Here is a 14,790-nt window from a genome sequence, read left to right on the forward strand (position 1 = left end):
TATAATGACACGCATCTGATTTCTTTCCCAACTGTTTATTCACTTCCGCCGTAACTGACTGTCATTATGTAAATATTCGCCAAAGTGGACATTTTGTCACATTCTATAAAGGCATCAGTCTCTTTTGCAGTTTAAATAACTCTTTTTAAAATAAAGCATGTCCCTAGACTGCATTTTATCACAGTCACGTTACATGATTTTACTGATTTTGATGTTAAAGGGTTACTTCACCAAAAAATGAAAATTCTGTCAGTAATTACTCTCCCTCATGTTGTTCCAACCCCGTAAGACTTTCGTTCGTCTTCGGAACACAAATTAAGATGTTTTTGATGAAATCTGAGAGCTGGATCACTCCTCCATAGGCTTCTAGGTCATTTCATCTGCCGGACCAGAAAAGTAAGTAAAGACATTGTTAAAATAGTCCAAGTGACTAGTGACTACAGTGGCTCAACCATAAGTTTATCAAGCGACAAGATAACGCCCCCCCCCCCCCCAATAACGACTTTATTCAACTAGGCCCTATTCATTTTCATCTGTGTGGGCCTCTGACGCATGCGCGAGAGTGAGAAGATGACGCAGATGGGTCAGAGGCCCACACAGAAGAAGATGAATAGTTGAATAAAGTCGATTTTTTTTTTTGCGCACAAAGTATTCTTGACTGTTGAGCTAGCTGGGCGATAAAACGGTTTCGGTATTTATCGACGGTACACCATTGTCGGTAACGACATAAAAACAAATCGATATAGCGCTCAATATTTTCATTCAAATGCGCGCGCATCGCTGGCGCGAACACCTCAACGTTGCCCAGCATCAAATGGCAAGCGTAATGAAAGCGGAACGAAACTGCGCTATTATTTTGTGCTTCACGGACCGTTTATCAGTCTGGACCATCAATGTCAATGAGTGCAGCCAGAGAATGTCTAATAAGGCGAGAAGTTGCACTCTCAGTACACTTCCGGCTTCTGAACTGGTTGCAGTTCCACTCTGGCTCCATATGAGGGCGCTCACAGGACGAGTGCAGAATGAATGGAGGTCTATGGCGCTATACCCCTCAAAATCCACTTTTCTCAGGATATAATTTTTTTGTCTTGTAATTTGAATGTTGTATTCGAAAGGAGATGCAAATAAATTACACACTGCTGTGTGTTAGATTTTTTTGAGTCACTTATTTGCTTTAAAAAGTCTTTTATATGTACGACGTCATACACATGTACGACCAGAGATACGGCTTTACGGCAATCCTTCAGTCACTTTGGTGCTTTCGCGCTCTGCACTTTCTTTTCTCTCGAGGCATCGACAACACAGCTGACACAGGTAAACACACGTGCTAGAAGAGTTTTTGTTTTGTTTGTTTCTGGTCCCGCTTCGGATGCCACGATGCCATCAAGCGGTATCTCTGGTCGTAATCAGTCCTTCACTGACCAATCAGCGTTCATTAGCAGAATGCTAGCGTGTTATGGGCAACAACAACTCAACTTGTAAGAAATCGAAAGGACATAAGTACTCGTTCATTCAACTTTCGACCTATAACCCATGTTGAACTTGCAAAACCTACAATCAAATCTGAGATTTCTCAACGGCAATCGGGTGAAAGAGACAGATTTAGCCGTCTAGCCCCATAGACTCCCATTCATTCTGCACTCATGGCGATCGCCCCCAGTGGAACTCTGGTGGAACTACAACCAAAATTCGGTACAATAGGACTTAATAGGGAGTGGGCAGGCTCTCCGTAGACGTTGTGCCATGAATTAACTAGTAATAGGCTTTAAGTCCACAGATCAGCAACATTCACAGTGGATTTACTGTAGTAACACTAGTCTAACTGTAACCATGGAAGTTTGGCAGGAATGGTAAAATGCTTTCAGGTAACTTACGTCACACATCTTTTTCCAGCACTTCAAAACTCAAATATTATCATATTTTAAATGTTATTTTTTAATGCGATGACAAAAACATTATTCATCCTTCAAATATATTACCCCCATTTATAAAACTAAAAGTTTCACTTTTACACTGCACACATTTTGTAACATTTTATTTACGTTCAAGAGTTTCTTTAACGCTTACTTTTTTATCTTAATATAAGACATGAAGAAGATATTTTTGTTAACATTTTATTTTTGACTACCAAATCTAATATCATTTGTTGTTTGCCTTATTAATGTGGATAAATAAAATAAAAAACAGTGGTTTCAATTCAAACTTTTCTACTTGTCTTTTTTTTTTAAAAAGATTATAAAAAATGTCAATAATTCGATACCAAATGATATGAAACATTATATCGTGATCATTTTTTTAGCTATATCGCACAGCCCTAGGTTGAGCCACTGTCGTCACTCGGCCTATTTTAACGATGTCTTTACTAAGTTTCAGGGCTGGCAAGTTTCAATCACAGAGAATTTCTCAGATTTAATCAAAAATATCTTCATTTGTGTTCTGAAGACGAACGAAAGTCTTACAGGGTTGGATCAGCATGAGGGAGAGTAATTACTGACAGAATTTTCATTTTTGGGTGAACTGACCCTTTAAGTTAGGCTTTTAAAGACGGGCGAGAGCACACCGCTTTAAAGGAACGGCATGCGGCACAAGGATCACGTCTTCATAATCGTTGGAAGCCAACATTTAAACCAAAACTACAATTTGATCATCGCACTGCTGTTGAATTGTTTTTCAAATGCGACACCAAGCGTGAAAGACACATGATATAATTTGGCCTGTCAGCATCTAGGCAGTCATTGCTGTTTTAAAAGATCACGACGATTCTCTTGAACAGTAGATCATGGAAGCTTGATCATAGATCGCTTTATGGAAAAGAGCAGCGTGGACATTCTGCTGAAGTTCTTTTGTGTCCCGCGAATGAAATCACATGGGTTTGAAATGACATAAGGCTGATAAATAATGCTAGAATGGATCAATTACTTTAATGTCATTTTGTTTTTTTACTGAATTATAGTCTGATCAATGGCTTTTTGTCAATCCTGACTAGATAATTAATGATTTCAAATAAACCATTTGCATATTGTTATGCCAAATCACATCAAGATTTGTCTGTGATTTCCAAAATATGCATAATAGCACATCAGATGAATGCCACCTTTTCTTTTCTTTTCTTTTCTTTTCTTTTCTTTTCTTTTCTTTTCTTTTCTTTTCTTTTCTTTTCTTTTCTTTTCTTTTCTTTTCTTTTCTTTTCTTTTCTTTTCTTTTCTTTTCTTTTCTTTTCTTTTCTGGGAGTGAAGCTGAAGGTGCTGGAGAGAGAAACTAGCCGGTTTGAAGTGAATTCTGTGAGTTGTTTTCTCTCTTTGTCCTTCAAACCCCCAGAGTCGTCCTTCTTCTTAGCTGTAACTGTATCACATGTCCCAGGAGACCCTCCATGTCAAATACAGTCACTGGTTCTGAAACAGCCAATCAATCCAGTCTTTACTAATTAGGGCCTCTCTCACAATATTGCTTTATACAGGGTGGGCCATTTATATGGATACACCGTAATAACATGGGAATGGTTGGTGATATTAAAGTCCTGTTTGTGGCACATTAGTGTATGTCATGGTCACCACCCATCTTGAGGAGTTTGCCCCCTCACATATACTAATGTGCCACAAACAGGACTTTAATATCACCAACCATTCCCATGTTATTACGGTGTATCCATATAAATGGCCCACCCTGTACAATAAATATCTTCATAGTCATTATTTGACAAAGTGTACATTTACTCATAATCTAGAGTCTAGGGGTTGATGCGACGTAATTGTTCTCGGTGTAACAGGTTGCCATATGTTACATTTGGCAGTTTTATTCCCCCCCAAATATCATTTATTCCTTTTTAATTTTTCTGGATTGCATTTTTTTCCATTTTCATTTTTTTGGACTCCAATTTAATGGTTTAAACTTTAACAATTTAACAACAATTTATTAAAAGTTTAACAAAAATGACATGTTTAGGGCCCTATGAGTGAAATATACGTTTTTTTTCCCTCTGTTTTCTGGATTCCATTTTAATTGTTTAATTAAATTTAAATAACCAAAAAGCTTATCTAATTATTTTAATTAATTTTTTTTTCCATTTCTATGAAATGTTTTTTTTGTTGTTGTTGTTTTTGGCAAATTAAGGCATACAAACATTAATTTAATTTATCTTTTAATCAAATGAAAACAAGCATTTTTTGTCAAGCAAAGTGCTGCACAACAGAGCTTTACTGTTAAAATTAAAACATGGAAGAAAAATTGTGCTTGTTTAAAGGGGTGGTTGATTATGATTTGACTTTTCTAACTTTAGTTAGTGTGTAATGTTGCTGTTTGAGCATAAACAACAGTTCAAAGCAAACGGAGATATTTGCTTTTACAGAAATAGTTTTTTAAGGACTACAAACTCTGTGCCACTGTAGGCGTTTGTTTTACTTCCAAAATAAAAATGAAACGAGTATTTTACCCCACGACCCAGAAACATGCTGTGAGTGAGAGATGGGACGTGCTACTTACCGACGCCTTGCCATAATTCACATAGGGGAGATTAGAGCTGTAAAAGTTAGTTGTTAGTTCTCAGAAGGCTGTCTGATAGAGAAGCGCTCATGTTGTGGAGACTCACTGCTGTCTGAAGACTGGAAGTTGAGTTATGTACAGAGCCAATGCCATAACGGACCCTTTTAACATCACAGCCCACTATATAGAGGAGTGGATGCTGAGCGCTCATGTTGCAGTGCTTTTTCACATTCAGAGGATATTTCACACTGTTTGATGTGTGTGTGTGTGTGTGTGTGTGTGTGTGTGTGTGTGTGTGTATGAGGCACTGTCTGTGTCTAATAACTATAAATGTAATATTAAGATTTTTCTCTTCAATGCAGGTTGCTGTGGTGATCTTCTGGATACAGAGGAGCATGGGATAGGTAAGGTCAATTTATTTTTAAAATGAATAAAATGTAGTTCATTTTTATTCTTCTGAATTAAAAGCCTCTGGTTATGCTCATAGTTTCATAACAAAAGAGTTCAGATGTCCTTTTAGACTTTGAGTTGAGAAATCTCAGCCTACTATCCAGGTTCTAGTGTGTGAACATCAAATGTCCAGCAGAGGGCGTCCTGTCACTGCGAGCAAACACTGTTCCTCGGTTAACACATATTTGTGCAGAGATGGATGTTTGTGTTTGCCGTACTTGTAGTTTCTAAAGTTGCTGAGGTGAATGCAATCCAATGAATGTCTTTGAACACAGCTGTGTCTGAAACCAAAGGCAGCAGAATTGTTTCAAGAAATATATATATATATATATATATATATATATATATATATATATATGTATATATATATATATACACATACACACATATACACATATATATATAGCAAGTGTCCATCATCGTATCAGACAGAATGTACGAAAACATTAGATGTGAGCGACGCCTCTGTGAAGTTCAGCATGTTCCAGCTCTCGGGTGCGGCTCACTCTCAGAAGAACCGGTTCCGTCAGACACTTCATACATAGAACCTTCTGAGAGTTCCACCATGGAATCATTTTAGGAATTTAGTTTGAATTAATTGTGTTTTAATTTTTATTTTATTTTAATTAAATATTATGAATTAACTCGTATACTTTGTCACTAGAAAAAAATTGAAATAACCCGTTAAACATGAAAGTATCATGCAATCTTTTAAGATGTTTCTTCTTATATAGAACCTTTTTGGCATGAAGTGTTCTTTAGAATTGAGTCAAGAACCCTAGAGTTCTACATTGAACCTTATGCGACAGAGAAACATTTGTGCTTGAACTTCCGTTTAGCTCTGCATATTTCTATGGCATCACTGTCAAAGAGTATAAGTGAAGTGGATTAACTTACTGTAGAGTTAAGGAAAGTTATCATGAGCATTGTAATGTTTGAAGCGGATGTCATGGCAAATATTAGTAGACCGGGAAGGTTTCATAAATCTGTAAGATCTAGCCTTCATGCAGTGAAAACACAAACCGAACGAGTGGGACTGAAAGGGGCGGAGCTACAGAAGCTCTATAGAACATTATTGAACTTTCTAAGAGTGACTTTGTGTTGAAGTCCAGGATTGTGTATTATGGTTTTTGAACTCTGACCTTTGTGATCATGTGTCTGGCTCCATGAATATTAATACAATCTACTTCCTGTCCTGTCACGTTACTTGGATTCATATTTTTCATAGGGTTTTGATTGGTTGTTTCTATATGTAAATTTCAATTTTAATTCTGAAATCACTGCGATTTGAACATGATGAACACAAATGAACATGATATGATTTATTTATAACGTTGTCCTTTACATTTGAGTTTACATATTCATTCAAATGACAAAGTTTTGGTTCAAGGTTTTGTATGTTAGAAGCCAGTTTTTTATATATATATATATATATATATATATATATATATATATATATATATATATATATATATATATATATATATATATATGTGTGTGTGACATCGCCATCTACTGGCCTGGCTGCAGAATGCAAATTCTCTCTCTCTCTCTCTCTCTCTCTCTCTCTCTCTCTCTCTCTCTCTCTCTCTCTCTCTCTCTCTCTCTCTCTCTCTCTCTCTCTCTCTCTCTCTCTCTCTCTCTCTCTCTCTCTCTCTCTCTCTCTCTCCTCTCTCTCTCTCTCTCTCTCTCTCTCTCTCTCTCTCTCTCTCTCTCTCTCTCTCTCTCTCTCTCTCTCTCTCTCTCTCTCTCTCTCTCTCCTCTCTCTCTCTCTCTCTCTCTCTCTCTCTCTCTCTCTCTCTCTCTCTCTCTCTCTCTCTCTCTCTCTCTCTCTCTCTCTCTCTCTCTCTCTCCATCTGCTTGTCTGTCTGCTGTAAGAGTGAAAGGTCATTTTCAGTTCAGCTGTTGCTGACCTCAGTGTGAACGCTTCCCATAAACCTCTGGGAAACTGAGGAGGGACAGAGGCGTCAGCAACACACGAGAGACAGGACTCTAGAGTCACTCTCATTGATGATGCAGAATTATAATCAGATTACCATTAATAAAGTAAATCGTGTCAGTTTGATGTTGACCTTAAGATTTGTAACACATTAATATTACGTCTAAAACCATAAAGATCCCAAAACTCTGATCTGTCCGTTTCATCTCTGCTGACGCTGATAACTCACACAGCCTCAAACTTACTGCAGTTTCTGAGAGTTGTGGGTTTGCCGGCATTCACCAGTCCTCCGGGAACAAAGTCGTGTTTACAAGTTCCCAGGCTTTTACTGTGAGTGCTTCCGAGGAAAAGTGTGTTGTTGCGTTTGCCACAGTTAGTCCTGGGCTAAAAATATAAATTAATCAATGGCTTACCTAATGGTGAGCTTTGCATCCACATGCATGCAGTTCAGTTCAAAAAGATGGAAATATTCTGAATGTTGAACCTTTTCTCGGCCGGTTTATGAGAATGTAAACCGTGTGCAGCAACATAAGGCATTACTTTTCTTACTTGGACCAGTGACATATAATTACTTTTCTTACTTGGACCAGTGACATATAAGAGTGTCAACAATAATAAAATAACCAAACAGTACGTTTACACATTTACTTTAAAATCGTTTAAAAATGTAGTTTAAGTTCGTCAGACTCAGATCTGTACTCTTTGTATTCATGTTGGTTTGACTGAAAAAATACTGTTAAACTACAGTAAAACTAAAATGACAGCTGTGATTGGCTGAAATGCACTGTAAAAATACAGTAACAAGATTGTGTGGCATATTGGTGTTTGTATATTTTACAACTTATAGCCATATGTTTCATTTAGTGATGTAATGTTCATAGAAAGCCACATAATGCACAAAACACTGTAATGCACATTACTGATTACAAAAATTAGAAGAAATAAAACTATTCAAGTCTAATCATACCTGTTGTCATGTAGGGACTTCTGGGAAATATCCTTTTACAGTTTTTGCACTGTAAATTATACGGTAATTCATAGTTTTTACATACAAAAAATAAAAGTACTTTACAGTAAAATTACATAGGCTATGTTAAACCATTTATAGTTTTTTTTTCAGCATATATGGTAAGGTAACTCACAATTAACCCTTTGGTGTTGCTTAAATGGTGTTTTTTTTTATATATATATATTGTTTTATTTTAATAAAACTAATATGCTATATTTTAATTTGATGATGCTTTTTTATTTAATATTTTGTATTTTTTGTGTATTTTATGCTACCAAATTATATTTCTGCAATAGTTATGATCCATGTATTACCTGTTAACCACTTTTTGAGCATAGACCTGAAAATGAAACTGTTGTAAATCGGAGCACAGAATGAAGTTTGGTCTGTTTTTAAAGACGACACTTGGCAGATTATTGCTGAAGTGGAAAATAGAACTAAAAACTGTAAAGGTTTACTGTAAAGGTTGACATCTCAAAAAATGAGCTTTCAGTCAGATGTTGTTCGGGTGCAGTACCAAACGCTTCCACTAGAGGAAATTCGCTGCCCATTCGTTTCCAATGCGCAATGTTTTAGACTGCGAACAATGCAAGTGTGACTAGTCTTATCAGGACCATTTAAGCAATTTTTTTGTGTGTTCACACACAGTAAGTGCCAAAACCGTTACCAAATTTCGTACCATTCTGATGGAGTAAAAAAACAAAAACAAAAAAAAACTTAAACTTTGTCGGACCGAATGGCACCAGAGGGGTAATAAGGTTTTTACTGTAGCATTTGTACAGTATTTTCCTGTAAAATAATTACAAACATTTTTATAGTTTATGCATGGCTCTGAAAAAAGTCATAAAAATACAAATAAACAACTAAATACTTGAAATCGTTTAAGTTGTGGGCCCTGAATCTATAATCTATGGAAGTTTAACGTTTTGAATGGAATTATGGGAATAAATAAACTTTTCCATGATATTCTAATCTTTTGGAAAGGGTCTGTATACATACATACCTAACTATACCTACATTTGTATATTTACATTTTACATTTACATTTTATTATTATATAGAATTGTTTTGAGCAGCTAAACTTTGCCTCCTCTCAACAATATAACGAACATAACGCACAGTGATAATAACTGTAATTACTGTACTATATTACGATACCCGTCAGGCCCGGATTAGGGAAGCGCTGTGTAAAGTGATGCTTTAGTCACTGCACATCCCCCTTCATTCTGGCAAGTCTATAATCCAAATCCAGTTGCAAAATAAATAGTCAGTTTGACCCTGTGTGTGTGTGTGTGTGTGTGTTGTGCAGGGTAAGTTCAGCATTAGTTTCAGTGCTAATAGAGTTGTGTTGGGCCTTAACCCCGAATAAAGAAACGCACTGCCCTTAATCTGAGCAACCTGTCAACTTCCCCATCCATCCCTCTGGTTTCCATGGATACTCCAGCTCCCCCGTCCAATCCCCAGTGTGTGTGGCTGGCGTGACCAATGGGATTATTGGGAAAGGGGGCCAGTCAGCGCACGGGGTGTGTGTCAAAGCCGCGGAGGCATCGGGTGTTTTTGTGTGGATTTGTGGAGCGGGTCGCTGTCGGGATGATGTGTCTGACACAAGGGTTGTGTTGTGTGACCTGTGCATGATAAGAAACACAGACACACACACACAGACACACACACACACACACACACACACACACACACACACACACACACACAATCACTCACTCACTCTCAGACACGCACGCACACACACAAACAAACAAACAAACAAACAAACACACACACATGCACTCACACACTCTCTCTCTCACAGTCACACATACACACACTTTCACTCTGTATATATACTTTTTAACTTTTATATATATATATATATATATATAAATATAAATGAGTTATTTTAGTGAAATAAGTATTTTCATAACATTGAGCTACAACTGTAGTTTTTATTCATATTTTGAATACATTTTTATATGTTCTGATTAAATTTTAGTTTGTTTTTAATTTAATTTTGTTTATTTTTTGTAATTTTTATTATTTAAAAAAAAATTCTTATGTAGTTGTAATACATTTTTTGTTCAGTTTTAGTTAACTTCAAGGTTTTTATGGTTTTAGTTTTATCTGACTATAGTAATCTTGAGAGAGCTTACTTATTTATTTGTTTTACACCAAGATAAATTATAAATGATAGAATTTAAAATTGTAAAATATGTATGTTGATATGCAACGATTACCTTTTAAAGATGCTAACCACCTGCATCTCTCTCGTTCTGAATGCTTGGGCATCTGCCTATTATTCTGAGCAGTTTGCAACAGTGGTGACACATCTTGCCCCACTGTCCCCTGTACAGTAAAGCCAGCAGGTGAGTGTGTGTGTGTGTGTGTGTGTGTCAGCAGAGGGCAGTGCAGAGCTCCTCATGTGCCCTCAGTGAACTCACACACACAGATGCAGACAGCTGGCTCCAGTCCAACACATGCTTCTCTGCTGTCCTCACATAACACATACCTTCCCTCTCTCTCCCCACACACACACACACACACACACACACACACACACACACACACACACACACACACGTACACCGCTGCTTTCTTTACCCGTGTGAGAGAGGGAATGTAGTGTTGGGTATCTCTGCATATAGACACGTCACACTGAATGGTTTACTGTACAAAACCAGCCAGTGGATTTTCTAGAAATATGAGCACTTTTTTATAAAAAAAATGCAACAAAACGTTAACTAAAGTGATAAAAAGAGGAGAGTTTAATGTGTCCTCGAAGAGTTTGCTTAAATTTCAGTAACTTTTGTTTAGAAGGAGATATCAAGTAGATTATTTTTTCTGTTCACTGCCACCTAGTGGAATTAAAGGAAACATTCTAAAAATTAGTACAAATAAAATCAAAATCAAATTCTGACTTTTTATTTGTTTATCTTAAAATTGTGAAAAAATACAATAAAATATATGCAATATTCCACCACTATGTTAAAATTTAGAGGGTTTTCTGTAAAATGAGACAATTTTTATCAATTCACTCCAATATAGGGCGCTCTTTTAAATTCAGAAATGCCTAATTCTCTAAAAACAAACAAAAATATGCACAAGAGCTGATGTGGTTAAAGAAAGGATGATGATGTAATTATGGCAGCTTTTATTTAGCGTATATACATGAGGAAATAAAGTCTTTTTAATAATACATTGCCAACCAAAATCGATAGAGAAAATAAAGGGAAAATACTAGCTTTTATTTGCATTTATTTAGTTTTTAATCAGAATGTACATATTTACTAATAGTCTACAGCAAGTTGTTGTAAACATAAAGGTGATTAAACAGGCCCGAAATGTCATTTATTTATTATGTTTTTAATATTGTGCGTTTAGGTGCTCGACATGATCTATAATATATTAATAAAATGTAAATATACAAATATAGTTATAAATATAAAGGATTTATAAAACTGTCACAGTTGGTTTCAGAAACGAAGAGTAGTTGAGGCAGGATCTAATCGCAGCAGTCCCTTTATTAACAATTGAAACTAAATAAGAAACACGCAGGAGAATAAAGGTAGGCGGGAGAAACACAACCGACTGAAAATAAACGCGAACGAACCAAGAACAACTCAAGCCGAGGGCTATAAATACACACAGAAACCAAACAGCTAAACAAGAAGCAGGTGAAACAAATCAATTAAACAATGACAACAAATGAGACCCTGTGCATTTTGACATTACTTTGTTTCACTTCGTAAGCTAGCAGAACAGTTGACGGTTTGTTGTATACGGTGTTCTCTTCTCTTCAAGCTTGATGCAGTGTTGTCTTGTGGCGTCTGACTGCCGGATTGCTTCCCGGTCATCCAGAAGTGGGTCAGACTGTTCTCCTGTCTCTTCATGTAGCATCAGCGCGCGCAGCGAGGGAGAACTAGCGTGAGTCACGGATTTATGCGACAGATCTGCATTTCCTATCCTGCTGTGTGATTATCTCATTAACCCATATCATACTCGAGTTATTGGAAACAGAAGCCCAATTTGCAATTACACTAAACAGATTTTCATGCTTGAAATGCATGCTTCAACCGTTCGGTTTACATAAAGCGCTAAATAAATTTGACGGTCATGCTGATTATCTGTAGTTCACATCCATATTCAGTGATCTGGACGTCAAATTCACATTTAAAGGAATCGTTGACCCTGAAACTTAAAATTGTCATAATTTATGAACCCATAAGACTTTCTTCCAGAAACACAAGAGATGTTTTTCCATACGGTTACAATGAATGGCTATAAAAGCTTTGAAATGGACACAAGTGCAATAAAAGTATTATAAAGGGGGTCGTTGTGTGCAGTGTTCTTCAAAAGCCATGAAAGATTTGAGAAACTGAAATTTAAGTTGTTACCCATGTGTTCTTAATTCTATTGAATGTGCACTTGTATTGTACTTCAAATCTTAAAAGTAAATTTAAAAAATAAAATAAAATGACTTGCCGATAATATAATAGACTTAACACTAGTGTACTTCATGACTTAAATAGTGCACTTTGTAATGATGTTTAAAGTACATTTTAAATCATTGTTTTAATAAACTTTTAGCGTGCTCTAAAGAAGCAGATGTAAACATGTAAAGTATTATCATTTTAACTGTAGTGTGTTGTTAATATATTAAGTTAATATATTTCAAATGTATTAAATTACAAATGAATAATTACAAATAAGTACATGACATACAAGTTTCAGTAGAAATTACATCAAAGTGTATTATAGTTTATCATAAATGCTTGTCCGTACAATAGAAGTATTTTTGAAATGACATAAAAAGATGTACTTAAGTGGGTCCTTTTTGCTTTTAATATAAATTAAAAATACAATACATTTTCATTCAGTATGCAGTTAATATACCATTAAGTGTCTGAAAACATTTTTTTAAATATGGCTATAATAGTGCACTTCTTATTCAGGGGTGTTCACTTAAAATGTTTCATCTACACATTTATGAGGTCATTAGAGACGTAGTAATGCTACAATTTACTAACGTTAATAAATGTTTCTTTTGAATTTGAATATGATATATTGAATATGATTTTTCTTCTCACTGACTCACTGGAAGGGAAGATTATCAGTGAATAACAACATTAAAACGTGGTCATTCGTTTTCCCTTATGAGTTCTTAAGTTCAGAATATTTCTAAAGCTAATGCTTTTTCGCCCTGTTTTAAAGCTTCGGTGCCCATTCGTTATAATTGCATGGAAAAGATTGACCATCGCAATCTGAATTTTTCCTTGTGTGTTCCACAAAAGAAAGTCACAAGGGTGAATTTCTGGATCACTTTAACTATTGCTAAGTGAGTTTTCTGCAGCAAAAGCCCAATTTAGGGTGCAAGAAATGCGAGGCCAAGACTGTGGTCAGACTCTTTCTCTCTGTGGGTTTTAATGCTATTATAGTCCTGTGAGTCAGGTCTCTCTCAGTCACAGTTCGGTCTGGTCACCATAGTAAAATCTCCATATGGGCCGCAGCCGTATTCCTCCTTCACCTCAGACACTTTCCACTGTAAAAGACAAATAGAGAAGAGAAAGAGCGAGACCGGGGAGGAGAAGAAAAAATAAAACAAAAGCTTGGTTTAGGCTGGCTGGAAAATGTCAATGTGTTAGAAATTTCCCAGCACGTAAAGCAAACCAAACAGGGCAATTACGTCGGGATTGTTTCCAGATGATTCAATCTCTCTTCCTGCTGAAAAAGCGGGAAACGAGCTTTTTAAGAAGCGAGTGCACTGATGGATTCTCTCTCCGCTCGTGTGGGAAGGTCAGAGATGAGTGTGAAAAAGGTGTTGCTTTGCTCCTCAGTGGGAACTGTTGTTGGCTTCGTTTATATATTTATTTTGCAGGAGTGGGTTTTCGCAATCTATTTCAGGCCAGATCTATTTTAGCCCGATGGACCGTGTTTAGAGGTCAGCCAAAACCGGACAATAGTGCTGTTTAGGACACAGAATACACTGAGAACGTTGTTGCATGTATTTTGAATCGGTCTTGTGTTCGGTTGCAGACAAAGTCTTTAACCGTCATCCTTCCTTCGCACTTTGTAACACATCTTTCCCCTCGTGGGTCAAAATGACCCGAAGCCCCTAAAATTATACTTCATTTGTTTTTTGTTTTTTGTCCAGAAAGCTTATTTTATTTCATTTTGATAATTTTTTAAAATATTTTTTTAATGCATTTTTTTGGGAGATTTTATTTTATTTACCTTTAAATTCCTAGATTTGATCAATAAATAATAAATACGTAGTAATTTAAGCACATTCCTCACATTCTTTCAAATTAAATTCAAAATAACTTACAATTTCATGTGTAACCCTTTTAATTCAGCTCAAAATATCTTACATTGGGTGTCTTTGCCCACCTCTTGTGAAAATAAATATAATAACATGATATTTCATGACTCTTGCCTCTAGATGGCCTTATAGCTCTATACGGAGGAACGAGGTGTTCCGCTGGGTCCTAAAGTCCGTTTTCAGATTTCAGATACACGAAGACATTATAAAATCATTTTTTGCTAAAGTTTTAGGATTTTTAGTGTGAATTTTGAGCATTTTTTAAGTTTTCTATTGTGTACTGAAGCATTCTTCGCATTCCATTCATTCCTAGAATTTGTTACTTTTTTAAATTTCAACCATTGTGTGTATTTCGTGTTTCAAGTGCGACAAAAGTCCTAGGGTCTTGGATCCCGCTGATGAACACTCAATTTAAAAAAAAGAAAAGAGTTTTGGGTCAAAATGACCCGAGGGAAGGATGGAGGAGTCCTTTACAAAAACAGCAGGTTTAAGCCGTGGGCAACTCTGGCTCTCGAGATCCACTTTTTCTGCAACCCTGATCAAACTCCCTGCCTGTAGTTGTCTAGGGCTGTGTTCACAATAACCCCCAATACCCTCATTCAC

The 14,790-nt window shown here is 36.3% G+C and overlaps 1 protein-coding gene across 1 annotated transcript in view; it reads left to right on the forward strand.

Annotated features, from left to right (window-relative positions):
* Positions 1-552: 552 nt before the first annotated feature.
* The window catches only part of nr6a1a (nuclear receptor subfamily 6, group A, member 1a), a gene marked incomplete at both ends in the record, with an annotated part of 159,276 nt that continues 145,038 nt past the window's right edge, over positions 553-14,790 (forward strand). Inside the window, 2 exons of the mRNA XM_081349554.1 lie at positions 553-583; positions 4,842-4,883. Coding sequence (XP_081205680.1) covers positions 553-583; positions 4,842-4,883 — 73 coding nt within the window. The remainder of the gene's footprint in view (positions 584-4,841; positions 4,884-14,790) is intronic.

Source organism: Scardinius erythrophthalmus (genome assembly GCF_964197995.2).
Source record: "Scardinius erythrophthalmus genome assembly, chromosome: 20".
Classification (NCBI taxonomy): Eukaryota; Metazoa; Chordata; class Actinopteri; order Cypriniformes; family Leuciscidae; genus Scardinius; species Scardinius erythrophthalmus.